The sequence below is a fragment of the Cephus cinctus genome, unplaced genomic scaffold (genome assembly GCF_000341935.2).
Source record: "Cephus cinctus unplaced genomic scaffold, Ccin1 Ccin1_scaffold0330, whole genome shotgun sequence".
In the NCBI taxonomy this organism is placed as follows: Eukaryota; Metazoa; Arthropoda; class Insecta; order Hymenoptera; family Cephidae; genus Cephus; species Cephus cinctus.
Window position 1 is genome coordinate 3,319,377 of NW_014333027.1, and position 26,649 is coordinate 3,346,025.

At 39.0% G+C, this 26,649-nt stretch overlaps 4 protein-coding genes and 1 long non-coding RNA gene across 19 annotated transcripts in view; 3 read left to right on the forward strand and 2 right to left on the reverse strand.

Annotated features, from left to right (window-relative positions):
• The first annotated feature begins 17 nt into the window (after window positions 1-17).
• Window positions 18-4,490, forward strand: LOC107266713. Its single transcript, XM_015737475.2, has 6 exons — window positions 18-250; window positions 316-485; window positions 837-1,038; window positions 1,149-1,441; window positions 1,631-3,622; window positions 3,714-4,490. The coding sequence occupies exons 2-6, from the start codon at window positions 408-410 to the stop codon at window positions 4,071-4,073; spliced, it is 2,925 nt and encodes a 974-aa protein (XP_015592961.1). The 5' UTR covers window positions 18-250; window positions 316-407; the 3' UTR covers window positions 4,074-4,490.
• A 2,411-nt stretch (window positions 4,491-6,901) lies between these two features.
• Window positions 6,902-10,166, reverse strand: LOC107266947 (HIRA-interacting protein 3). Of its 2 annotated transcripts, none has more exons than XM_015738019.2 (5): window positions 10,013-10,166; window positions 8,805-9,258; window positions 7,873-8,670; window positions 7,533-7,785; window positions 6,902-7,452 (listed from the first exon to the last, which is right to left on the reverse strand). In XM_015738019.2, the coding sequence occupies exons 2-5, from the start codon at window positions 9,240-9,242 to the stop codon at window positions 7,310-7,312; spliced, it is 1,632 nt and encodes a 543-aa protein (XP_015593505.1). In that variant the 5' UTR covers window positions 9,243-9,258; window positions 10,013-10,166; the 3' UTR covers window positions 6,902-7,309. The 2 variants fall into 2 exon arrangements, with proteins under 2 accessions (XP_015593505.1, XP_015593506.1); XM_015738020.2 differs by lacking the exon at window positions 10,013-10,166 and adding an exon at window positions 9,611-9,844.
• Window positions 10,167-10,265: 99 nt separating this feature from the next.
• Window positions 10,266-11,783, forward strand: LOC107266948 (39S ribosomal protein L44, mitochondrial). 2 transcript variants are annotated; one of them, XM_015738023.2, is made up of 6 exons: window positions 10,266-10,432; window positions 10,562-10,602; window positions 10,720-10,928; window positions 11,001-11,085; window positions 11,149-11,452; window positions 11,522-11,783. In XM_015738023.2, exons 1-6 carry the CDS (start codon window positions 10,363-10,365, stop codon window positions 11,713-11,715), a joined length of 903 nt encoding a protein of 300 aa, XP_015593509.1. In that variant the 5' UTR covers window positions 10,266-10,362; the 3' UTR covers window positions 11,716-11,783. The 2 variants fall into 2 exon arrangements, with proteins under 2 accessions (XP_015593509.1, XP_015593508.1); XM_015738022.2 differs by having other exon boundaries at window positions 10,268-10,432; window positions 10,562-10,928.
• Window positions 11,784-16,016: 4,233 nt separating this feature from the next.
• On the reverse strand, window positions 16,017-21,701 carry LOC107266642. Of its 2 annotated transcripts, none has more exons than XR_001537461.2 (3): window positions 21,531-21,701; window positions 21,245-21,456; window positions 16,017-18,879 (listed from the first exon to the last, which is right to left on the reverse strand). It is a non-coding gene; the product is annotated as an uncharacterized LOC107266642 (long non-coding RNA). The 2 variants fall into 2 exon arrangements; XR_001537462.2 differs by having other exon boundaries at window positions 16,321-18,443; window positions 18,664-18,879; window positions 21,245-21,696.
• Window positions 21,702-23,083: 1,382 nt separating this feature from the next.
• Window positions 23,084-26,649, forward strand: part of LOC107266630 (nuclear receptor corepressor 2) — a 58,307-nt gene continuing 54,741 nt past the window's right edge. For 4 of the 12 annotated variants that reach the window (XM_015737283.2, XM_015737284.2, XM_015737289.2 and 1 more), the window contains exon 1: window positions 23,085-23,551. In XM_015737283.2, the coding sequence (XP_015592769.1) occupies window positions 23,359-23,551 (193 nt within the window). In that variant the 5' untranslated portion in view covers window positions 23,085-23,358. Of the gene's footprint in view, window positions 23,552-23,871; window positions 24,934-26,649 lie in introns of those variants that run through there. The other 8 variants (XM_015737285.2, XM_025084079.1, XM_015737287.2 and 5 more) reach the window with 6 other exon arrangements.

Consider the following 26,649-nt stretch of genomic DNA (forward strand, 5'->3'; position numbering starts at 1 on the left):
AAATAGTACCACGTTTATAAAGTCTGTCAGAGAACTTGTATGTACCCTATGGGAAAAACGGAAACAAAGTACATCTGAGGAGTACAGAGGAGTATAAAAGATGTGGATCCTGCGACCCCTACCCAAACGGTTCCCCTACTCAATATCCCCCACGAGGGTCCCCTTAGGAATGACAAGTATCGTAGAGGGGGGCCCCAAGAACGCGTATGTTACTCACACTGACCGTAACACTTGAGTACCAGAGAAGTTGGTGAGTCACAAGTTAAAGCTAAGCTGAGCTGTCATGTACATAGGATCGAGGAATGTCATTTTCAGATTATTACTAAAGACTATTCTTATTTGGGACGAACCTTGATTCTGAAGAATTTTCGTGTAAATCAGAAAGATTGTTTGAAGTAACATTATTAATGGGGATACAGGACACTGTAGAGGTCGTAGACGATCGGCCCAAATGGATGATCAACTTGGAAAATCGCAAGAGAAAGGTAAGTCTTTAAAACTCCTACTTCCAAAATTTCTTTATTACTTTATATTAAAAAATTCATAGACATATCCTTGTGCTATCATTTTAATATTTAAGCTGCAAAGAAAGATGTCGATACGAGACAGATTATTCATTGATAACAACTTATCTGGAAATATATCATTATGAAAACATAGATAAACTTCTAATATAATCATGTAATTTCTATATTTAATATGTTTATATTTGGAACAAGAGTCAATAATTAAATTAATTTATTTATTGACAATATATTGTTAGTAATATTGGATTATTACAGAAACTTTGTTTTGTATTTGTTTTATTTTATGTTCATTTTAATATTAATCAATAGCCTCGACTGGCTCACGAAGCTGGAGCTGGTGCACCATGCCTGATTTGCAAGACTAGTTGTCCCGGATTAGATCTTCACTTCTGGAGAAAAATTTGTAAAATCTGCAAGTGCAGTAGGGATGATCATGATGTTGATGATGATGAATTTCCACAATTTGATCTCCTGTTAGGACCCAGTGGCAGACCAAAGAAAAAAGCAACATGTAAGCACAATATCAACAGAAAAGATAATGTCAACATCAAACTGTTAAATGAACTCCAGCAAAGTAGAAGAGACGAGAATTACTGTCACTTAAAAAATGCATTTTTACAGTCCTACGTGTTCCTATTAAAAAATTATCAGAAAATGAAATGCCCTTTGAATGGATTCCACCGGATACGACAAAAGAACTCGCAACAGACTACATGAAAGCTCTTCCTGAGGATAAATTGCCAATAAAGGGCTCAGCAGGTGCAGCACTGAGAAGACAACAACTTCAAAAACAATTCCCAATACATGATATTGATCACAAAGCTTGTGACGAACTTAGTGAAGAAGAAAGAAAACAATTTGAGAAATACTTAGAAAACCTAAAGAAATACGTAGGCCAGGGTACAGTGATAAAGGTATGCTATTTATGTATCCATTGATATTTTCACCAATGACATAAGCGACAAATGGAATTAGTGTCATTTCAGTCATTACCAATGTCGTTGCTAAATAGATATAATGAATTTGATTTTTCCTACCTGCATACAAGTTCACGAATGAACGTCATTACGTAATGATAATTTATTTTCAATAATCAATTACAGATGATGGGTGCCCGGCCGTACAGTGCATCTTTAATGGCTAGGTCAAATCCCCCTGAGACACAGCGTATTGATTCTCAGCAAGTACATCAAATTAGTGCTGGGCAATCCCTAAATTTAAGAACACCTAGCAGTTTCGTTCCAAAAATACCACCATTACCGTCTACAGATGCAATGTATAATCAGCAATTCGAACTCTATGACAACACAAAATCCAACTTAATTCACCTGGCAGAGAATACCCCACAGTTACCGTGGCGATCAGAAGAATGCCCTCATGTTCTTGCAAATGTACTGAACGATGCACAAATTGCAATGTCTGGGAAAATCGATGGGGGCACCTACAATCCTGCACAATATTTTCCATATCTTGGTAAAATTGGCAACCAGGAGTATGAATTGGCATCGGAATTGAAGGATTCGAATGCGCATGTACCACAGAGGACTCACTTTACAGGGAAGATGGAAAGTATTCCACAGCAGCAAACTGACATGTCTACAACAGGAGTCAAAGTAGAAACTAATCCAGTGAGACAATTTGCTCAAGAAGAAATTGTTCCAATAGGAACAAAACAATCGTCTCACAATATTGCACGGTCAGATACTCTTAATAATAACGAGAACTATTCAAAAATGACAGGATCTCCTTATGAAACGCAAACTGTTCGTGTGCAGCAAACTCCTGGTAATCTTATTGAGAATTCCAAATTACGTGGAAGCCAGTACTGTACTAACGCTATTCTCACAGAAGATAATCCTGAATTAATTGAAGTAACTGGCGACCAAGAGGATATTGAGAAAAAATTGATTGCTATATTACAAGCAAATCTTCCTGATCATATGAAAAATGAAAGAATCCTACCTGAAAACACGGCTGAAGAAAGTTCTAGATTAGCTGAGGAAATGCTGAACGAAGCATTACTTCCACCAAGTGCTGTTCACAATAAAGAGATCATTGGAAGTACTCTGGATAGGAATGAGTTGAAGTATATTCAAGAAAAACTCAGTGCTAAGTATAGTAAAGATGATCCAATTCCTCATAATACAATTAGATCGGAAGAGCTTCATTCAAGAAGTCCACAGCATATATATAACCTGAGTAAGATTAAGGAGTCACAATCGAAAAATATACCATTCTCTGTTGATAAGGAAGCAGAACGTGCTGCCATAATTGCTGCCATGAGAAATCCTTCAGGAACCTTATCATCAGAAGAAATTTTAGAAAAAATGGCTCCCAAGTATTCAAGCCCTCTTCGGGAAGGAGAATATCTTCAACATCAAAAATATAATGTGCCACTAAATAACATCCATTATCCTCAACATACGGAACCCTCTTTACAGCAACAATTCCATGATCAAGAATTACGACCAATTCCAGACAGCTTACCACCAATTTCAGGACAGTCAGTTTATTCTAACGTCCATAATCAACAACGAGAAATCAAACCCCAACAGCATCAATGCAATCCAGGAATGGATATAAATTCCTCTACTCTCCCATACCAAGCACAAGCACAGTACTCTGAGAATTGTAAGCCTAACAAAAACAGAAACATCAATGATCCTTTGCAATTGAACCAAGAACGTCTTGTGCCACATCAATTACAAGCAGAATTGAGTTACTCTCCGGTACACTCCAATGTAATCCATTCCGAATCATTAAAAAATCCTGTATTCCCCGAAGGAATGGTCGGTGCACCTCAGCTAGCACAGAATCCATCTTCAGTGGACCAACTTCGTGGAGCGATGGAGCAATTAAGTGTAATGCCTATTCAACAAAAGTGTCATCAGTGTCAGGAACCCATACATGTCGGGGACGTTGTGGTTACTGCACAAATGGCTAAAGATGCTGTTTGGCATCCTGGATGTTTTGCCTGCTCAATATGTAATGAACTTCTAGCTGATCTCATTTACTTTTATCACACTGGGAAACTTTACTGTGGAAGAGACTTAGCAACACTTTTGCAAATTCCACGATGCTTCGGTTGTGATGAGGTATGGTTACATTATTTAATATAATCTATTTTAAACATATTACTCATGTTAATTCTACCTCATTAATTTTGTTAAATATGTATTTTTGCAGCTAATTTTTGTACGAGAATATACAGTGGCTGAAGGACATAATTATCACGTGCGTCATTTTTGCTGTTGGGATTGCGATATGCCTTTAGCTGGACAACAGTATATTTCAGAAAATGATCGTCCACTTTGTCTACCTTGTTATCAGAAAACGTATGCAAAGACCTGTAGTACCTGCATGCAAGTTATTGCAGCAGATCAACAAGGAGTAGCTGTTAAGAATTTAGATTTTCATGCTACCGATAAGTGTTTCTGTTGCTTTACTTGTAAAAAGAGCTTACTAAATGGCAAAATGGCAATTAAGGAGGACAAACCATTTTGTAGTAAGGAATGCATAATGCAGTTCATGAGCCAAAAAGCTTAGTAATGGTTAATGGAGCTTTGTACGAATAGACTGATCAAGAACAATTTATTTTGAATACTGCCAAGGCACTGTATTTTCTACTCTAATTGTAAGATATATCGCTTGTTTGTTTAATATAAACAAAAGAATTCAAAGTAAGATGGGTCAGAAATAATCTTCTATTATATAGATATATTATTTTTTCGTAAGTTTGAAATATTGAAACAAAATCTCATCTGATTTTTGTTTATTGTGTAAACAGATATGCATAAAATAATCCGCAATGCAATGTATATTTTAACCATTCAAAATCTTCCTATTTGCTGCAATTAAAGCAGCCTTAGTTAATACAAAAATTTAACTACTTCCAAAAGTAGTCAATTTACTCCACATGAATGTAGAGTTCCTAATAAATATTTTTATTATATTCTACTAAAACTTTGCATTTACTTATTTTTCACTATTATCATAAGAGAACTAACAAAGTAAAACAGCCATCTTAGACTCGATCGTTACTTTGTTTTATATCGATTCGTTCACCATGCATATTGATTTTATTAATTACTTTAGGATATAATAAATACTTAAATCAGCGTTTCTTCTTCCCAAAAGCCCGTGAGTGATAAACCGAACAGATGTACATATTATTTTGTTTCTCGAAAAACGCTCTACGAATTAAGCATCTAGATATTTGATGGTGCTAACCGTTTAAAAAGGATAGCCTGTTTGTTTATCTATCGTACAAATTTCATAAACAAACGGTTATAATTATTAAAGCGTTAAAATTGTCAAATATTTAAGTGGTGAATTATTGAAAGGATTATTGAAGAAACAATGTGTAACAAATTACGGATTATTTTTAGAAAAAATTGATAAAAATCTTTGGAAATCGTCATTAATCAGACTATTGTTATGAATGTTTCTCTAAAATAGGCATAAGTATGTTATTATACAAATGAACCTTTAAAAAATACTTAGCATTGATTTGACTAGTATAAAGCGCACCAACCTCCTTTAGTCTCTCTAGTAAGAGTCTGGCCAACGATGGGGCTTGTTAGTGATTGGCTCCGCCATATTATGGGCTCTTTCCGGAATAGAATGGTTGTGTGAATACGTATATGGGAGAGATTCGCATTGTGTAGTTGGGTAGTGTTAAGCCCTGTACGGCGGGTTGCCTGTACTTGGCGCGAGACTCGACCGAGTCTCTTGATGGTAAAGATTGATAGTTTGAAAATCCGCGCGCAATGTCATGGTGGCGCCAAACAAGCCCTTAAATGGCGTCCCTTCCGGGTGATGGCCGGACTCTTACTGAGGGACTTGACGTCTTAAATGGTCTTAAACCGTTGGCCAGACTTTTACTAGAGGGACCAAGAGGGACTCTACTTAAGACGCCGATTCATCTGACGTGTCTGACGTATTTTGCACCCTAACACCTAATCAAATTTAAAATAAAGGAAAACTGTTTCCTGGGTTACATGTAGTCATGGAATTGTTTATTATAAAGTAAAAGATGCAATCAATTAGTGAAGCATGCTAGTATATGTATATTACACTTACAATGAGAAATAAAAGTTGTCAGTAATAAAAATATCGCTCATGGAACATTTGATAGTATAACATTTCATTTATTCTGAATAAGTATTAAAGAAACTTCCAATTACAATTATTTTTTCACAAAATGAATTATACATTTAGTGAGTACTGTGACATGCACCTGATACTTGGTGCTTGCAAAGGTAATTCTACGCTGGCAGCACGCGAGTACGCTACAAGATTCCCTAATCGTCGACATCCTGATGGGAATGTCATTAGGCGGTTGGAAAATAGACTGAGGCAAACTGGAAGCCTGGTATCGCTTGAAAGAATTTCAAAGAAGATTAAACGAATAAAAAAACCAATATCTCGACTAAAAGATGAGATAGCTATGGAAAATGAATCCCTACAAATAAAAAATCCAGAAATTAAATCTGATAGGTATGAGTTTTGTCAGTGGGTTCTTCGACAACAGATCACTAACGAGAATTTCTTGTCTGAAATTTTATGGAGTGATGTGAATTATTTCCCATACAAAGAAACTTGTAATGGTTTACTTTCTGAAGAAAAAGGAATTTTTGTATGGGCTGGTCTCTTAGGAAATAGTCTTTTGGGACCATATCTCTTCCTCAAGAAATACGATCACCAAACTTATAAGGAATTTCTTCAGAATATTTTACCAGAACTGCTAGAGAATGTGACTCTTTCTGTGCGATTACGTCTTTGGTTTCAACATGATGATGCATCTGAACATCAGGATAAGAAAATCAGACGTCATCTAAATAACGTCTTCTCAGAGAAATGGATTGGTCCTGGTGGTCCTGTACATTGGCCTTCTTGTTCTAATGATCTTCACCCCTTAAAATTCTTTTTGTGGGAGGAATTGAACAAGTTTGTTTATGAGGAAACTTCTGAAACTATTGAGGACCTTGAATCCAGATTATATAAGGCTTATGTGAAAATCAATGCTAATGCATTACAAAATTTGCCAAGAATTATATTACAGCGAGCAGCCTCTTGCATTGAAGCAAAAGGCGATTATTTTGATCCAACGTTCTTAGGAAATGAATAGTTATCTGCCACTTCCATTGTTCAAAAATACAAATCATTACACAGTTCACATGAAGAATATTTTTTATACTATTGTTGATACATGAGGTAAACACTAAATTATTACTCTAAAAGCTGTAACTTGTATCTAAGTTGAAAGGTTTTGTGAAAAGGAGAATAAAAACAAGGAAACTATATTCTGCTATGGTCTAACTTCATTTATGAAAAACCAAGAGGAATGTATGAAAATAAAGATACACGTTATCTTCTAGTACCAGATTTATAACAATACTCTGTTCATTAGATACATATTTGAATTATACAAACGTCCTCTTAAACATACTGCTTTTCTTAATAATAGCAAAATCAGTATAAAAGATGTGAAATACAAGCGTTTTTCCTTAAATCGCTTAACGGAATCGAAACAACGAATATCCGGCCGAGTGACGCGTGCACACAACATAGGGAATTCTCAATGTAATGATAGACTGTGAATGCGACTCTACACCGTTTACGGGCGTATCATAATTTACATGTTTAATATCATATAATAAAAGGTTTTCGCCAGAATACGGCGAAAAACAAAGATCGCGAACCCCGCCAATATGCACCACGTTCCAGCACCTATAATTTGTATGCCAGTTCGCATTTGGGGTCTCTTTCAGAGAAGCATCCTAAGATGAATCACTGTCCACGACACTTCGAATTTTCCTCAAGGTGTTCTTAACTTCGCGCTGTTTGATTGGTGATTCCGGAATGGGAGATGCAACCGGTTTTTTGCTAGCTTCAGCGCCCCTTCTCGCGCGCGTAACACGTCCTGTAATTAGATGAGGTAATAAAATAAAAGAAAGGCAAACAGATTAAATGCTGAGTAAACTTAAGGATTTCTTTACAGACCTTCTGATATAATATTGCTTGTATCAAGTTCAGCAACCTCTTTGATCTGCAGATTCTTTAATTTAGCTTTCTTGCATTTATACAAAGTCGGTCTGCCCTTAACCCCATTCTTTTCCAAAAGTTCCTTCAGACGCGTAGCACGTGCCTTGTTACTATTACATCCTGACCATAATTCCTTGTATGACTTAACTGTTATACCCGCTGCACGAATATATTTTTTCAGCGATTGGATTGTCTTATCATTCTCAGGTGTCTGTAACAAACATTAGTTGCAATCAAGTATAAATAAAATTTATATTTCGTTTATATAGGATATAGTATAATAAATGACACGACTTACGATATTTCTCCGCTTTCTCTTTCCATTTTTAGTATCCTTACTGTCCTCACTATCACCATTAGCATCTTCCTCACTACCAGAACTACTCTTTGAGTTCTCCTTGATTTTATCCTTATCCTTGGATGTCGTAGACTTCTTTGCTCTGTCTGCAAGACTCATTTCATCGTCTTCGCTCTTGTCAGATTTTTCCTCATCAGATTTATCATCTTCAGACACTTTTGCGCTCATTTTCACTCCACGACCTCGAGTCTTCTTGCTGTCTGAAGCCTTGGAGGTAGATTTCTTGGGTGTTGTGAATTTATTCATTCTCTTTTTTGTACGTGGGCTATAATCCTCGTCGGCAGAGTTATTATCTGAACTCTCCTCAGAGCCTGAACTCTTTACTTTAGTAAAAGATTTCCTCTTCCCCTTCTTCTTAGTTTTTTTTCCATCACTTTCGTCGTTTTCACCTTCATCCTCCTCATCAGACTTTTCAGCTTCGGATGAACTCACGTCCAACTCCGAATCGTTCGGCTTAGCTTTGACAATTATAGTTTTAGGTCTTGGTTTGACTTCCTTCTCTTTATCACTTTCTGAACTGGAAAGCTCCTTATCGCTTGCGCACTCTACAGATAGTTCTAGGCCATCTACTACTTCAGAATCATTCTTTCGTACAGCCTCACCACTTTTATTCTTCTTATCTTTTTTATCATCCTCAGAATTGTCTTCATCTACATCTTCATCTCCATTAGTTTTGTCGGATGTATCCAGTGTGCTATCACCAACATCATCTTTGTCCTTGTCCGTTGCTATAGATTCCTTTTAATTTTTATGAAAACGTTATAATAAATAATACAAAGTTTAATACAAGACCCTTGTTTCAACTATTGTAAGGTAACTTGTTATACTTAAAAAGGAAACTTTAAAATAACATCCTTAATATCACTAGATACCTCATTCTCCTCTTCATTGTGTACATCTGGTTTAGAGCTCTCAGTATTGTCATCACTCTCATGTCCCTGTACCAAGGATTTCAAAGAGTCTCCATTTTTCTTCGAATCAGGTTTGGCTGATTCAGAACCTTTTGCGACTCCTGATTTTGCACTTTCCTCTGGTTTTGCAGGACTGTCCTTGTCATCTGGCTTATCAACATCCATTGGTTCCTCAGAACTCTCAGCGCTACCATTTGCTCCTGATGTATCCTTTTCTTCTGGGTCCTTGATAATACTCCGTGGTCTCTTGCTAGGTAATTCTGTTTTCTCATTATCTGAGCAATCTTCTCGAGTCCGCTTGGTTATGGCCAATGACTTCTGTTCAACTGTGCTCTCCCTGCGAGATGTCTTACTAAGCACTTCCTCCTCTCCTCCATCACTATGGTCAGACTCGACCATTTTTTATAAAGCAGCTCTAAATAAAATTCATGTAAGATAAATGAGAACTAGGATACTACTAGTCGTAGCATCAATTATTTTAATATAATGAACTCGTATTATAGTATATAGAAACATCATTAATGCTATCACTTAGTAAATAAACAAAATCTTAATTTATCCCAACATATAACCTTTAAAACCTCCAAACATGTAGATATCGAATAAAATATGCATTATCAACATTAATTTGTTCAACAGTATAATCAAAATCAAATAAAAAATAAACAATCAAAACCTTGATTTACGAAACAATGAAAACGTTGATTTACCAAACAATCAAATTTGCACTGAAACTCGTTACTAGACATACAAAGAGAAACACGTACCTCCTATAATAAAAGAGATATCGCGCTTACACTAATTTCATCACAAAAAGTAAAAGTCAAAACAACGCATTTAGGCATTCCCACACATAAGATTACCACATTACACGCTCCCCTTACAAGCCTAGCATATAGACCTGACAAGGCAGTCGATTAAACTTTATTTGAAGAAAAAAATTATAATTTCCACTTAAAGTACAGGTGTCCATGCTGGAATCGCAGTAAATCCGGAGATAAATCATTATCGGTGATCTTAAAATAGCATAATTGTCGGAGGTGAAGATTTTTTGCGCTTGTTTACAAGAAGCATACACAACGCTTTAATATATCGGCATTAAAAACGTTTTGTTAGTTCTTACGAATGTTCTTACACATTACTATATCTTTATTATAATCTTTACTTACCGTTCAGATATGCAAATCCTCAAAATACTCCCAATTATTAAGTTTTTGTCGATTCACAAGGTTTGCGCGGGCAAAATCTACGCGGCAACGATACGGCGGCCATTGGCCGGTTCATTCCCAAGATGAACTATATTCTATACTTCTTAACTCCTCAACTCTCGTTCGTATATCTTTTCTCTTCGAGAGTGGGGGTATACTACATGACTTCCACCAATCACCTCGCTGCTTTTAAAGCTATACTATTCTGATTCGTTCAATGGGTAATGCCATTAAAGCGTTTTTTCATGGCCGCTTTCTGATTTTATAACTGGATATACTAACAACTAAGTCCCTTCATTGATAAAGCTGCAATGACGACCTTACACTCATGTGCCAAAATGATAAGCCAGCTTCACAGATTAATTCCGATAACTTGCTCAGGTAAATATTCCATAATAATATAATAGGTAGTGTCAAATGTTTAGGGAAGATTTGAGGTTATTACATTTAGAATGGGATGTTAACTATTTCATGATAATAGGCAGTCAAATAAAACAGGTTCTTTTGCAGGTCAAAGAGGTTTTAAAAGATGGGTTGCTCCAGTGAAAAAGGTAATGGCAGTCCGCCAAAAAAAAATGGGTCCTCAACCTGTACCCATTCGAAATACATTTCTAGAATGGAACTTTGATGCTGAAATATTTGCTTTTAACAAAAGATTATCTGAACAGTTTGATTCAGAACTTCTTGTACAAGCACTAACACATAGGTCATATGTGATTCAAGAAGAACAAAAACAGAGAGATGTTGGTATTACAGAGCCTAAGCTTGACATAGAAGATAATCGAGAAATGATTGAAGAAGGTGCTGAATTGACATCAAGGATTGTTGTCTCCTATTTAGGGAAATGTTTACCTCTTGCACCAGAAGAATGTATTTTGTATGTATATAAAAAATTAGAGTATCATGGAATTAAACTATGGTATAATACAAGTGTGATTATTTTTTATAGTGCGCTTCATGATCATCTTTTATCCCAGAAAACTTTGGCTCATGTTTCTTCACACATTGGGACAAAGGATATCATTTTAGTGGCTGTAAGTTTATTAATCATTTTGAAAACAAAAAACAGATCCAGATGATATATACTTTATTTTCAGGGAAATATAGCAGACGAAGGAATCCTAGCTGACACGTTTCTAGCATTGGTGTCAGCTCTCACTCGTAGCGTTGACGTTATCCATGCTGGTGCATTCGTTCGGGACTTTCTAATTGCAACATTAGCTGAGAAAGATCTCATTGAGATATGGACTCCATCAAATCCGCTAGAAAATTTGAATGAAATACTTCGAAAAGATAATCGTCAACTTGCAGAACCCAGGCTAATTTCCCAAACTGGTATAAACAGTCTAATACCAGTGTATCGAGTAGCAGTATATTCAAACAAAGAATTTCTGGGCGTTGGTGAGTAGAGTATGAAAATTGATCATACACAGATATGTTTTAGTAAAATAATTTATTCTTATTTCGAAGGTTGTGGTGAAACCATTGATGTGGCAAAGGAAGTGGCAGCAACAGATGCCTTACTTCGTATATTTAATTTAAATAATTATCAGAACCTAAAATACGATTTGAAGGTCGATATTTCCAAAGATAATATGGAAAATCTACCCTTAACAAAATGGTGCACAGAGAATGTACAAAAAGTCTTACAACTCAAAACATAGCAATCAAACATAGGTATTGTAAAAGCTAAACATGTGTATATCTAATAAATAATTGTTAATATAACAAAAGTATTGTTTGTCGACTACTGCCAATTCATGGGTGTGTAAAGAATCCTTGGGCTTTTGTAGTCAAAACAATAACACAAGACATTCTGCCAGCATTCAATAACTTAACGCATCCATCCATTGAATCGTTCAATGGTGTTCGACTTGTGGACTAAAACTTACGTATGCCTTGAAAAGCCCAACTACAAACAAGTGAGGACCACAGTCAGTTAGAGGTCAACGTATATTTATCCCAAAGTCGAACTGACTACCTAATCCATTTTTCTTATTCGTCTTCTTCAATTTTTCTTTTTTTTTTCGCTAATGGCGCGCCACTTTTCTGCCCACCAGTACTGCCACCGATATTTAGGACGGATCCAACTAAAATCATGTTCCGATAAGTCCAAAACAGAACAGGACATCCATAAATGTGAAGAACCTAATACAAGCCCATAGCCTCTTTTTTCTCTCTCTCTCTCATAGGTTGCCAAACAAAAATAGTCAATTAAAGCCAAGAATACCGAATCCTAACCTCGGTTACAGCAGGCACTGCGACGCCATTGCGTAGTGTGTTTTGGCGTGAATGATCCGATAAGAAACGACCGTCCTTCTATCATGCACACACAAAGAATTCTCAAGGGAACATCATTATCATTAATAAATAGTAAAACAGTATTTGAAATTGCTTCGTACTACACAGTCAATCACACAGGGAACAAAACGAACGCCCATTGCGATTTGGCACGGTTGTAACATACTCTTGCATTTCTCTAAATACAGGGATATACTATTATTTATCATATATCGTACAAATAAATGAAATAAATATTGATCGTATAGTCACGGATCGATACAAAGTCGCTCATTTTGCTTAGGAGAATAAGATTTTTCTTTCAACTTTATGTTCATCCAAGAAAAAAATAGTTACAGTCTAGTAAAATCTAACGAAGCATCATGACCTTTTCATCAGTTATAATTGAATAACAAAGTGCTTAGTCATTTTAATTCCTGATAAGAACCATTGATCGAAGTATCGAAAAATATGAAGAAAGGTGCTCAAAGAAGGCGGCACGTGGTTAGCGATTCAAATAGCGCCATTGTCAAAGGGTAAAGGTGGTAAACCATTTCTATTTGATTTGCTATATATGTATATAGTAAACTCTCTGCTTGTTGAAGAGCTTACTCTCCATAGCAACTTGCTATAACGTCCTTACTAAAGCGGATCGTACACTGTTCTCAACCTGCCTTCATTTTTCATCCTCCTCTTCCTTTACCCTCCTCTGCAAACCTCGATTATTTACGCATCGGCCAAGTACACCTCTCTAACTAAAAATGGATTTAACGGTGTCCCCCCTCACTTCCTCTAGCGGTTAAAATTGAACGCACCACGAACTTCGCCGCTTTTCTTCCTCACTCCTCCGTCGCCGCGAATAATGTGCGTCTCGCAAAACGTTACGTCTCACGATGTACAGGAATTGCCATCTTATTTGCGGAGGTCAGTCAAGGTCGAGAAACTAAGAGGCACCGATTAGAGAAGAACTCAATTCAGACTGTTCAATACTCTTTCTCCCTCGCCTCTTCTTGTTTTTCTTTTTATTATATTTGCTAATAGCTCTTATAAACGTAAATATCTTCACCAACTACTCTTTAATTTATTTGAGTTTATATAACGAGTCCTGCACAGTTCTAGAATCGACCGCTAGAGTCTTCCTTCCTACGATTTTTTCAAAATTTCACATGGCAGAGTCTGATCCTTTTTCGTGAATTATTTCAACGAGAGGATATTCTGGATTCCTTGAATATTTATGAGAGTATACATTCAGCCTGTGATTTATTATTTGTCGTAGGTTTGGGGAGAGGGGGGTACGCCCGATTCCGGGGTGACCTCATTTTGACGAATCGGCTCACTCTTTTAGAAAGGAGATCGATATCGCGATTTTTCGTGAAATATGCCGATAAGCTTACAAGACTAATAAACGTCAAGATACATTTTCAGAATGTCAAAGTACGGAAGGAAGAAAAATAATAATAAAGGAAAAACAGAATCACAAAATAGAAGGATATGGGTTCACGAAATAATTTTGCAGAGAAAATAAAAATAAAAGAGTATAAGAGGAAATTTCAATCGAGAAATCGCTGTGTGCAGATGCCTAAGATAATCCCAACACAGAGTTGAATTCCCCACGGAATGATTTTTCTATGTCGCTACTACTATTATACATCCGTCGTTCCGGTGTATCAACTGTTGTTTACGAAAACTGGCGAACGACGTAGCCCGTAAAAAAAATTGAAAGACGTAGCATATCCATTGTACGAATACGGGGACTGCCTTTTTGTCTTTCTCTCTCTTCTCCACTTTCCTCTATTTCCCGCTCACCCTCTTGATTATCTTCCACGAAGTTCTTATCTTGCCTCTGCTGCCATAAATCGGTAACACTGTCCTGACAGTCGATTACTTCGTACCAAGAGCTGGTGCACAGCCATGAAACCAAGGGAAATGTCATAAAAACGCTTTTTTTGAATCGCCATTTGTAGGCATTCGATAATGTCAATAACGAACGATAGGAAAAAACGGACTAGAGTAAAAACAATAAACATAAACAGGAATTGTTATTATCAGCCGTAAATCCTATCTTATTTTTTGCGTATATTAGAGTCTATCCAATACCGTGCAATTCCAAGGAATCCACTCTCCCATCTGAATAATAGTTTTGTCAATCGATGACTTTAAACGGTTCATCCAGAAGCCGTGCAAATATATGTTTATTCCTATACAAGTTAAGAGAAGCGAAACTGAATCGAAATAATGTTATTAGGCGCACTAAACGTACACCGAGATGAGTTTCACGAAGCATTTACCCTGCAAATGGACTTCAGGGCCGTACCAAATAAAATGATGTCCCTGAGAATCTCGATGACTCGGAATCTCGTACAGTCTCATTTACTACTATGTATAGATAGAACGAACGGAACCTGCGCGATTTTTTGGGTATGGATACCGTTCGGAAACTTGTCGGTTGTATATTGATTATTTACGGATGGTACTATCCCCTTTAAGGTGGTTCATCCTTGCCCCTTCCATCTAGCTATGCCGCCAGTTCTCCCACTCCTCTATCCCCACTACCACCTACAACATCCCCACTCTTCAGTCAACAGCCTATGTCCGTCTCGCTTCATCGTACAATACTTATTGTTAGTCGTTCTCTCTCGCTCGTACTCACAAGAGTCCTCTTGCTCGCGCTCTCTATTCCTGCGTGTAACGACTCAATGGCGCTGCCACACCCTTTCACCGTCCACAGTAATCAGTGCTATTGTTATTTTAGCTCCTCCATTAGGATTCGCGGGTTCGCGAGCCACTGCCGTTCCTCACCTTGGAATGGATATCGCGGAACTACTCATCTGCTGCTGTCTATGTTCAAAAACATCCGACGTCCAGGAAAAGACATTATAGGGACTTGGTAAAGGTTACAACGTCAACTCTCGCAGGGTTCGATGGGGAATTTATCCTGTGGATAAAGTGAACCCCAGATGTCTACGCCCTTGCTACCTAACCTGGTTGTATGGGCGGACCCCTACGAATACCGTACCACGGTCGCATCGAACCGAATTTCAAATTTGCGAGCGTAAACGTCGCACCAGGACTTGCGATTCCAAAATAGATGTTGTTTCTCTTTTGAAAAGTTCACAACCGCCTTCGCCAAACATTGCTCAGTAACGTCTTACTATTCACGATAAGGGTTGCTGCTTAACTTTTATTTTTCTTTAAATTCTTTCTTAGACGAATCTAACCTCTCTGCCTTTTCAGCGGCGGTTCTTCTTTACCGTCTAAGTTCATGTACCTGGATACCAAATAGGCTTCTTGTTATCTTCGTATCGAGAGAGCTTGCGGTTTCTATCATACAATGATCGTCTCTTGTCGTTACGCGTTGGTAGTCAGCAGAGTTAAGGAAGCCTGGTTGAACCTTCCAGGAAATGACCTCCCCCGGGACTGAGAGAAGAAGGATAGTCGTAGAGGAAAGAAGACGTTAAAAGGAAAGAGTAAACAACGGTTATGACATGAAAGATATTTTAAGACTTGAGTAAATTATCATAGTATATGCTATATTAAAAATAACAAAAGCCCTAATCGTATGATATTCCCGAAAGAGACTTCTTGCAGTAAGCGTAATATTACTTGTGAAGGCCATTAAAAAAAATTGAAATTGGAATTCAAATCCATGACTGTGCCATGGTGGTATTGCGAAACTAATTTTCTAAGACACGTACGTACATTTCGTCGTCACGAAGTAGGCCTTCAATTAATAAGAAAACTTTAATACAGTACGAAATTCGTAACGACACGTGCACACGCCATTTTAACTTTCCACGAGACTTACATTCGTGAGGGGTTAGCCAAACGTTAACGAATTACCTTCATCGTCATTTTCTTATTCGTCATCAGAACCACCCTGGACAGCATTATCATGTATGTAATTCAGCTGGAAAATTCACGTCAGGCAAGAATCCTGTCGATGAAAATAGAATGGAGGAGGTTATAGGTACGCGTTGTTCTGAGGGCAGGTGGTAGATATATATTTTTTACATTTTTGTTTACAGTGAAACGAGCACAATAAAGGAGGTTACCCTTCCAACAAAAAATACACGCATACGTCTAGGTGTATACATATAGATTGTCCGCCTCGATACTCGGAGATAGCCACACCAGCCCTAACCTGTTCCATTGCACAGGGTCCCTTTGGAAAGGGCATCCGTCCGAGGTCTAACACACGTCAAACTTCCTTATACGTATAAGTGTGAAAATATATATATATATGACTAAGAGCACAGGGAACCTGCGCGCATACACTTTAAAACGCTATACACGGTCGCAAGGACATCCGTGTGCCCGGACAGGGTCAGCTAGCAATGGCTATAAGCTACTAGTAAGGGAATAAAATCAAAGTGTTAATGAAAAAAAAGTATTAAGAGACTTCATAACAATGAAGGAAATACTATATGCTGCAATATATTTTATGAGCATTTTCATATTCATTTTTAGGTTCAAGGCAGTCGCACTTATTGCACTTTTTACTCAAATTTCTATTTTGAACTTCCCGCGTGTTCTAACCTCACTCTCGGCCCTCGTCGAATCGACTATCGTCGGGTCGCACTACGTCCGTGATTATGGGATTTACATATGCGTCAGTGTTAATTATTACGTAATAAGTCTACACTTCTTGGATTTAAGATTGGGAATCAACGACTTCTCTGGTTTGACAGGTACCACAGCTACCTTGGTGAATCGAAAAAGAATGTTTACGACTGAAAAATATTATTCTGTAATTCCACACAAAATTACACAGACATATATATATTTTTTGTTCAGTGCTACGAGGATATGAATTTCGGTCCAGGATACAAACTATTGGATAGCGTGTTAATGGCAAGTTTCAATATGGCGATAATTGTTTGGCGACACAATGGACGATATTGATATTGAAAGTCAATGAGAAGTACTGTTATAAAAAATACCAGATAACTGATATTGAAATCATGTCTATTCATTGTTAAATTAATAGCAATCAGAAAACATTTAATTTAAATTTGTACGTTCCAGAAAATGCTTCAGTGAACATCATCTGTTCACTCTTTATCGCATATACGTATTTCCCGTGTGTTCTGTACACATGTGCATGCACGTCAATCGCCCATGAATAAACACTCGAACCTGAGGTGGTTCGTGTCTCTATGAAATTAGGACTTACTCTGGTAGGCTCATACGTTCACCAAGTACTGGGTATGTAACGTCCACCACGCTCTTGGCATTACGTATACAGGTATGGGCTAATACATACAGAGCTACAAAAGACCTACCAAACCTTTGGCTGATCTGGTCACGAGTCTCATAAACCAGTATTACGACTATTATCGTCGTCGTTTGACTATCGAATTGGTTTCTCAATATATTTTAATTACGCCACACTGCCAAATCCACAGTGGCAAATAACAGTAGGAGTCAGCTACATGCCTGATAGTATCCATTACCAGTGGGCCCTCGTTCATGAAGCGGTGTAAGAACCAGATGAAAAGACATGGTCCCTCGAGACACTGGATTTCCATGATTTTATTACATTTTGAAAAAAAATGGAAAAATTTTAAAATTCTCCAAGATAATGTTCAACCGCCCAGGGATATGATGCTGGTGCCAGGAACATACTATTAGGATGGTAAAATGGACGTGTACAGGATGTGACGCAGGGATATATGTATGTACATCCTAACGAGTGACTGACTTAACTGGTTCTGCTCTTTCGGTCGGTCGGAACTTTAGTATTATTAGAGCACGCATATATAGATGCCATACGGTGCCTACGTATGTATAGATATAGCCATAGGCAGACGGTTGTTTACTACTTCGAAGTCTTTGATCCCGTGTGGCCCTCGAATGAACGCTATGCTCTCTTCTACTTGCTGCTGGTTCTCTTTGCCTATTACTTTCTCCTTCCTTATTCTGCGCACACGTGTATTTACGTATTTTCTTCCATCGTTCGTAACGTATGCGTGCATAGTTTTGTACACTGTATAGCTTTAATATGAATCGCGTGGAACGTTTATCAAACGTATTTGTGTACGACACGTGTCCAGCACAATGTGTCCGATGTGGGAGAAATTCGATTCTGTCTGCATCAAGTGAATTGTCGATTCTGTTTAAGATAACGATACATTGGAACTAGAGAACCATGCACAGATTCAATTTGTAGGTGCCACAATATATATTTTGATAATTAGAGCAATCAATATTTTAATAATTTATTACTGTGTAAAATTTATTATATATATCATTTAGGTCAATTCTAAAACGAATAATTGACCGATCGGGATATTAATTATATCTTACTGCTGTGTTAATTGTAAAATCAATACCTGGCTGTATGTCGTTCTCGTAGAGAGAATCGGGTAGGATATTTTTATTATTTCAATTTCCTCGTTTTATCCTAGTTTTATTCTTCTATCTTTTATCTTTCGGCTCCGTCTCGCCAAGGGACGTAGAAAGAGTTCAGGGAAACGAGGTGCTCGTGAAGTATCCTCGGCGCGTAAAGAATCCTCATTGCTTCCTTTTTCCTCTTTCGCTCTCAGCCTCTGAACAGAAAAGAAAGAGAGTACGAGGGTGCATAGAGAAAGACTTTTACTTGAAAATTTTGAAAAAGGCATGCTGGTATACTCGCGTCAAAATTATATTTTTTTTCATTAAGATTATTTTACGTTATATTCGGGTACCGACTTCGTCTCCCTTTATAACCGTTGAATTAAAATCAGCCTTTTTCCCCCCCGTTCTGATTTTCATTTTAATTTTTTTAATTTCCCTTTTTCCCTCGCACCCCAACCACCCTTCAGCACACGCTGCACACAGCAGTGCACCCACTTCCCCCTTTTCTTCCCCTTTCCAAAGTGCCGCCACCGCCACCTCACACACACCACTCTCACCCACCATTTGGAAAAGTCCGGGGATTCCCGTAATTGTTTGGCTAATTGACGCGAACCTTCATTTTTCCTCGCGCTCAAACGAGAGCGAAGGAACTTTCAGTGGCAGAACGACTGAATTGGGGCCAATGTATACAATTGAAGTAATTTAAGAATAAAGGAGCTCCTTGCACAAGAAAAAAGAAAACAGCAATCTTTAATACTCATTTCCTGAATAACGTGCATTTTTCATGAAGTTTGTGGCAAGATGCCAGTCACACTACTTTAAAGATCAATTAAATTGAAGAATGTTTGTGGCCTGAAAGATACTGATCGATATATAAGATACGTATAGCATAGACAACAGAGTCTATAGACGTTTGCATCATAATATACTTCGCATTGATAAATACGTCAGATGGCGTTAAGACGGCCATCTTGAGACCGAGCAAGAAGCAATAGCGGCGGGCTTCCGCCGAATGTGCTACGAAATCAATTCTCGCGCGGGTTACACGACGGAAATAGCCGCGGACGAATAGATCGAAAATGGCCGGCATTTACGTTTAAAAATAGCCCTTCGAGATGTTTTCACCCCAGTGCACGGGAGAGTGGCGTCTGAAATTTCCATAAAGAAGCGAATGTACGGTACAGCGACTAGGCTTCTTTGCAGCCAACCTTATTTCCATGTTAAGTGAAACTTCAACTTCCGCTTAAAATTAAATCCACGCTTGTGATTGGTTCGTTATTTATTTAACTGATATTCAAATTATACGTCAACCTATTGCAGTGAGGTTGAAAATTCCGAAGTACTTTAGATCAGTCAATCTATAGGTATCTGAAAATGAGCATCCATAGTCGATTGCCATAATCGGTATGACGCTTAACTTTTGCTTAACATGGAAGTAATGTTGGTGCAGTCAAGACTTAGTCATCCGGTTAACTTCACCTCGGTGGAAGCTATGATGTATGTGGATATTCGTGGTCATCGATAGCCACGTTCTCATCGAAGCGAAATGAAGAAAATCGAATATTTTATTCGTTGGAATAATGAATTTCTATGTTATGGCATTTACTTGCTAGCCTCGTAACTTAAATATCTGATAGGATCGTTCAATGGTACGCGCATAGACCGCTGATAATTATCGGGAAAGTCAATAACTATAATAGCGTCGTACCGATCAGCCTTGGAGAAACTGGAGATTCCTCTTTATTGCAATCTAGTACGTAAGTCTCAGATAGAGAAATGCTCTTCCGGTTTACACCACGTGGATGTATTTATATAAACATGCTTACCGGTCGAACTTTATTATTATATCTATAAATTGTATTCATATATGTTACGAAGGTATAGAAATAAATGTTCGCTGTCTTCAAACACTGCGTTCTCAAATAGAACTTTAAAATTTGGCAGAATACGAATTCACAAATAAAGTTTGTATGGTAGCTGTTAATAAGCCATCCTGTGGTCAGTTCTATTTTGGGGGAACGCTCAGAAAGTTTCTGGTTTCACGAGCAACCGGTAAGGGAAGAATAAACACATTTGCAAATGCGTGTTTCCCGTGTCAAATACTTGAAGAACTGATTGTACCTACGCAGTGTGTATCCCGGAGCCCGTAATTACGTGGAGCAACACGAGAGCCGTAATACCGAGGGAAACAAGCAAGGAATCTATATAGAATCGTAGTTCGAAGGGCGGCCCAATGATATCGTTTCAGGTTACACGAAGGTAACTTCTGGGTAGTAAAGTCGATCCCCCCGTCTGCCGGAATCTGAGAAATTCAGATAGTGCACGGTCATTCACCGGGATCCATAATAACTACGATTTTGGAAAAACGTAAAGAGTGGTCAGCTTAAAAGAAAAGAGTTCTTGCGTTCACTAAAAATGTACAAGCAAATGGCGTGTTCCTGAAAGAGTATAACCTATCAGGCATTCAGCGGGTTATGGAAAATGCATGAAAACATAAAAGAAAAAAGTGAGGTTACATGTGGCAAAGTATTAGAACGACACAGCGCGGTATGTAATAATCCCAAAGAAGAAGCGTACCTACTGCATAAGTATGGTAAATTTCGAGCATCGTAGCTCTCCAGGCTGCCCCGTAAAGCCAGCCGGGCTTCTCTTCTGGCCGGGCGAAACGGGATTCTTTCCTTCTCCGGTTTGCCGTTCACCGCTCGCGCCTGTGTCGATGTGTTGGTCGATTGCCTGGCGTCCGTGAGGCCTCTCGCAGCGTTGCCGGATCTTTGGCGACATTGCCACTTCTACTATACATGCATCTCTCTTTGTCAATTCCCCTCTACACCCTGGCTAGGCGCCCCTTTTCTCTTCTACGCACCCGTTTGCCCCTCACCATAAACCCTGGCTCATGCTCTTCACTCCTCGCTTACGGAATCGCCCCTTTGCTCCGCCAGGCTTGGATCAGCCGCACTCGTCTTGCCTCGCACCGCTCCTGGCTGCCAGCTTGCTTGTGCCTCCTGACTCAGGATCGTACCATCACCTTTTTGTACCCTCGATAGAGGTTAGATTTTTTTGGAAATTTATATTTCGTAGCTATTTTCTCAAATCGTGTTGTTGGGCTCTTTTGTTTTATGAATTGCAAGAGGGCTAGGTTTACTCAAGACATGTTACTGAGAGTGATATGAAATTTTGTTATTATCTGCAGGTTTCAATTGTTAACGTCTTTTTGACTCGCGTCACGATGGGGAAATGCTGTAATAGGCATATATTATTGTAAAGATAAATTATTGCTATGAGTCAATGACGCTTGCTTCGAAATGGTAAACATGGGTGATAGTCATAATTTGAAGCAGCTGAGCGGAAGGTTGTAGTATCGTTAAATGGTAACTTCATTACTGTTAGGCTCTTATCGCGTATTACTATTATATCTCTTTAAAACATGGTTTCATCTGTGTCCTACAGTTTTTGACATTAGTCATTTGGCAATAAGATAATGCAACTTGCGACTTTCAGACGATTGTTTTATTTAGTTCAATCATCGCCACCAGAACTCGCATGGTATTCTGCGAGTCTCAAATTTCTTTAGCGTTCAGTACCGATTAGTGTGGTATTCTTTGATATTGACAGTATCACCGAATATCCATAGAAAGCGCAATGCTGCGATTCACGAGCATAGTGAGGTCTGAAAAATACAATAGGGAAAAGGGTACCGGATTCCGGGATACTTTTTCTGCTACTGGTCATCCAATGGGCATTCCTGTGAGGTGGGGACACTGTGCAGGGCCGAACGAATTTTCTTATGGCCTACAAAGTTTTGCAGGATCTGTTTTATGTATATTCTTCTTCCATCCATACAGAACCTCTTACACGCTAGAGCATGTACCTGTTTCTTGAATTTAAATAACATTCTTTACCACCAGTTGTGCACGTTCCAATTGGTGCTCGAAGGGTACTCGATTCTTACAGAACCGATAACAATCTTATATAAATTCATTAAAATGCATAATGATAGTTTACAACATGATTTTAAATTGCAAAAAAAACGAATGTAACAGAGTATAAAAATGACTCGATTGACAATTCACCAAGTACAGCACGAAGATAAGAACTCATTAAACTGCGACCATATATTCAGCCAAAATAATGTACATAAAATCTACTACAAAAAAAAAGAGTTTCTTCATCATCCAACATAGTAAGAAATGATATTTTAATAAAAGTAAAATAACTCCAGCCTGGGAAAATAAGGAGCAGGGTTACAGAAAATGTATAGACGGTCCTGACCTGACGCAGTTCCCTTCCCCTCAATCGTCCTCTGACCCATCCCCACCGTCTGATGTCGAGTCGATCCCCGATAGGCTCTTCGTCGCCCTCGTCTATCTTTCGACGTGGATACCCCTCCTCTCCTCTGGCAGGCTGCCGCCTGTCCGTCCATCCATCCGTCGGTCGGTCTGTCCGTCCGTCCGTCCCTACGTCCCTACGTCCGTCTGTCTGTCCACGGTACGGATTCTATGGTTGTGTCGGTGTACGTTCCATGACGTTAACCTGGCGGCCCTGAAAACACGGTGGCGACCCTCGCTGAAATCGGCCGCCCCCTGGAAAAGCGCGCGTCTCCCACGGTGAGAGAAAACGCGCGACGAAGAAGAGAAGGTGGTGTTGTACGCGTCGACGAGAGTATCCTCTCTCGAACGTGGTGAACGCGGTTGATGGTGCTAGCGGTTGTTGGTGGTCGTGTGGTGTTGCTGCTGCTGGTGCTGTTGGTGTGTTGTACACGGTTTTCGGTTGTGTCCGGTCTTCAGGGTACGACGTGGTTCGTCGACATAATCGCAGTGCTGTGCCGTGTCCGTTGTGCGCCTCCAGCGCCAAAGGAGGCGGATATACCTGGGGATAGTCGTCTCGGTAAGAGTCCACGGGTAATAGGATATGATATAAAGGGTAATCCGTTAGTTGACGCCTAAGGTTATGGTGATTACCCTGAGGAAGGTTCGTAATTTCACCAGGAAATGTTGAACGATTTATTCCAGTTTTCTCTCTCTCTCTGTCTCTCTCTCGTTGACTCGTGTACACATATGTATATCTATAGTAAAGCTCTTTGCATACGTGGATAAGTGTACAGTGGAGAATCGCATATGAGTTTTATACACACGCTCTTTACCTAGACGCTCCTTTATTCCTTATTCTCTTTTACCAACGTTTCTCTTATTCTCTCTGTCTCTCAGCCGTCTACCAAGCTTGTTCTCTTCAGTGAGAGGAGTGAGAGAGCACAGTGAGGACAAGAGAAACGCCCGTGGCTGCACCTGCACCTGAGCCTAAAACACAGTCCCCAGAGTGCATCGTTCAGAGTGTATAACCTATAACAGGCATCCGGTGTCGGGAAGCAAGTACGTCGTCTACAGGAAGAGAGAGGTCGAAATGCGAAAAACCGGCAAAGTCTGTACTGCGATATGAAAAAGTTTTCTTCTGGCACCTTGAAAAGCGTGTGTTCCATGGGTGCGCTCGTATGTGCATACGTGTCTCTCTTTACGTGTATATCCATGCACTAGGTCTATGGTCAGTGTATAGGTGCGTGCGTGTGTAATTGTCCTGGGGAGACGAAACTCCCTCGTCTTGCGATCCAGCCAGCCTCTCTTGGTTTCGCGTATGCTCTATAGATATAATCCTGAGCAAAGCCGAGCCAAGGCAACGCTACGGCCACGGTGTTTATTCTCTGCCCAAAAGGAGTTCCTCCTTGGCGTGTGCGCGCCCAGTGCGGTTTTTTCTGCAGCAGTCCGATTACGAGTCAGTGCGCGCCTTAGAGAGAACGACGGACGCCGTGGTATTATTCTCAACGATGGACTATAGTATTGTCCATCTGGCAGTTTCTCAGATATTCTAGTGACCACTTCGTAATACCTAACCTCAAAAAGTACGCGATCCAGTGTGTATTATATAGTGTGAAATAGCATATCTGTGTTTTATTTCGGTTCTTCCGGTACTAAACAGTATTACTAGAATTTATATCGAGTACATCCTCGTAGTGGCTTCTCGAAGAGGATTAGAAAATGGTGTTTTGTGCATTCAACGATCTGAACTACCACGACGGCAACGCCTGTTTTATAACGCTTTCTCGCGCGATGTGATTACATATTTTGAAGTGCTCAGGAAGAGGAGATTAAGAAACCGAGTGTGAGAACGACCAAGCAAAATAGATGGCTATTTATAGGCCATATCCTATTCCTACCATTTTTGCGTGAACTTGAGGAGTGATACCAAAGCGAAGGAACATGGGCCTCACGATGATCGTACGTATATCAACCATATCCTACTCCGATTCCTTGTACCTGGTGCGTTTTCCTTTAACCTGACCATTAATTATCAAAGAGCAAAAGGTACTATATATTGTTCAGTGTAGCGCAGAAGCATTTCTCGAACACCGTATCAGTGTTCCAGTTGTTATTCTCTATTATTTTGTGCCTCATTAATAATAATAATCTAAAGCCTAAAATTTAAGAATACATATTATTCGGTGCAGTACGTTGGCCATACTTTTATGGTGCCGGATGTATTGACAAGACTCTCTTCTCTTTATTTCTTTTTGTCCCTGCCGAGTTCCTACAAAACGTGAAACGCCGAAACGTGGCTCCGCCGTGCTATATAACCTAACAGGGATTTCAACGTTGCCAACTCTCCACGCCGTCTACAGTGGAAACGCGATTCCCTCCTTCTACGACGTCTCGACAACATCGCATTTTTCTCTCTTGAACGTTTCTGACTCTCCTGCTACGAGCGTTTGTGCACTCGCCCCAATCATGTCTCTTGCCTCTGCCTCCGCTACCTACCTACCTACCTACTTGCCCACCTACCTATCTACCTACCTGGCTGGCTGGCAGCCATATTTTTTCTTCTTCTCTTAGTCCTTATTTCCTTTATTTTTGTCTTTCTATGATTTTTCACTCTCTCTCTCTACAATCCCCTCTTCCTTTACTATATTCACTGACTATCTTCTTCATCGAATTTTCCAAGATCTCGCGACTTTAACGGTTCACGCAGTATTTCATACGCTTTTCCACGAAAACTCACTTCATCTCATCAGACATTTATACATAGCTCATTGTCTTGTATTAGCATATTCCCAATATTCCCGTCGTAGAATTTCTCTTAATTTTCATTAAAAAATACAACGAGCCTCTTAAAATTCCGTGACATTCTCGATCTTCTCTTTGTCTGCATATCTCCTGTCATCGTACAATAATACCCAATCAAACATAAGTATTCGTAAAATCGAAGCTAGAAGCTGATAAGAGACAAATGTAAGAAAAAACGCATAAATAAAAAGAAGATTCCAGGCATCGTGTCATAATCTACGAACTAAAGTAAACGATTCGACTGTGTTTTATATGATCCATGTTTTCTTTGGTTTATATGTACATACATAATGTTACTATCTTCATTCGTTGATCAAAAATTTCTGATTCACCTAAGTTTATCAAATCAACGAAAACTTGCACAAACCTATTCTACTTAAAGGTTATGTAATTTTTTGCTACGTCCCAGATCGTAGCGGCATATACTTATCTACGTATAAGTCTATATCTATTACCTACATAAGATCGTAACCATACAAAGCCTTCCAAGATAAGAAGCAGTCAGTCGTGTTATCAGCGATCCGCGAAGTACTTTAATCAAGGAAAAACAGCGGGTGTTATCATACTCGATTCACGCCGAGAAAGCCAGAGTCCATAAATAATAATGCCTCAATGCGTAATTTCATCATGTAGACGACGTCCTTTCGCTCGGAGATATTCGTGTATTTTCGGTACCGATAAATTTCATTCGGGTATTGTGTAGGACATGACGAGTCCCCTGGAACCTGAATCGTTCTCGTTATTTTTGTCATTTTTCTTTTTACCCTCCCCGCCTCTAGTTTACTTCGCTTCGTGATTTTCTTTTCTGCGTTTCTCTATTTCATTCTTTCTTTCCTTGACTATGTTTTTTCCTTTACCGCCCCCCCACCCTCC

Excerpts from the sequence above, each read along its gene's own strand:
- LOC107266713 (XM_015737475.2), top strand. The coding sequence starts at position 408 with ATGGGGATACAGGACACTGTAGAGGTCGTAGACGATCGGCCCAAATGG. Across the intron at positions 1,039-1,148 it reads ACCAAAGAAAAAAGCAACAT|TCCTACGTGTTCCTATTAAA; the intron begins GTAAGCACAATA and ends GCATTTTTACAG. Across the intron at positions 1,442-1,630 it reads GCCAGGGTACAGTGATAAAG|ATGATGGGTGCCCGGCCGTA; the intron begins GTATGCTATTTA and ends AATCAATTACAG.
- LOC107266947 (XM_015738019.2), bottom strand. The coding sequence starts at position 9,242 with ATGGTCGAGTCTGACCATAGTGATGGAGGAGAGGAGGAAGTGCTTAGT. Across the intron at positions 7,786-7,872 it reads AGAGAAAGCGGAGAAATATC|ACACCTGAGAATGATAAGAC; the intron begins GTAAGTCGTGTC and ends TGTTTGTTACAG. Across the intron at positions 7,453-7,532 it reads AAGCAATATTATATCAGAAG|GACGTGTTACGCGCGCGAGA; the intron begins GTCTGTAAAGAA and ends ATCTAATTACAG.
- LOC107266948 (XM_015738022.2), top strand. The coding sequence starts at position 10,363 with ATGACGACCTTACACTCATGTGCCAAAATGATAAGCCAGCTTCACAGA. Across the intron at positions 10,433-10,561 it reads AATTCCGATAACTTGCTCAG|GTCAAAGAGGTTTTAAAAGA; the intron begins GTAAATATTCCA and ends GTTCTTTTGCAG. Across the intron at positions 10,929-11,000 it reads GCACCAGAAGAATGTATTTT|TGCGCTTCATGATCATCTTT; the intron begins GTATGTATATAA and ends TATTTTTTATAG.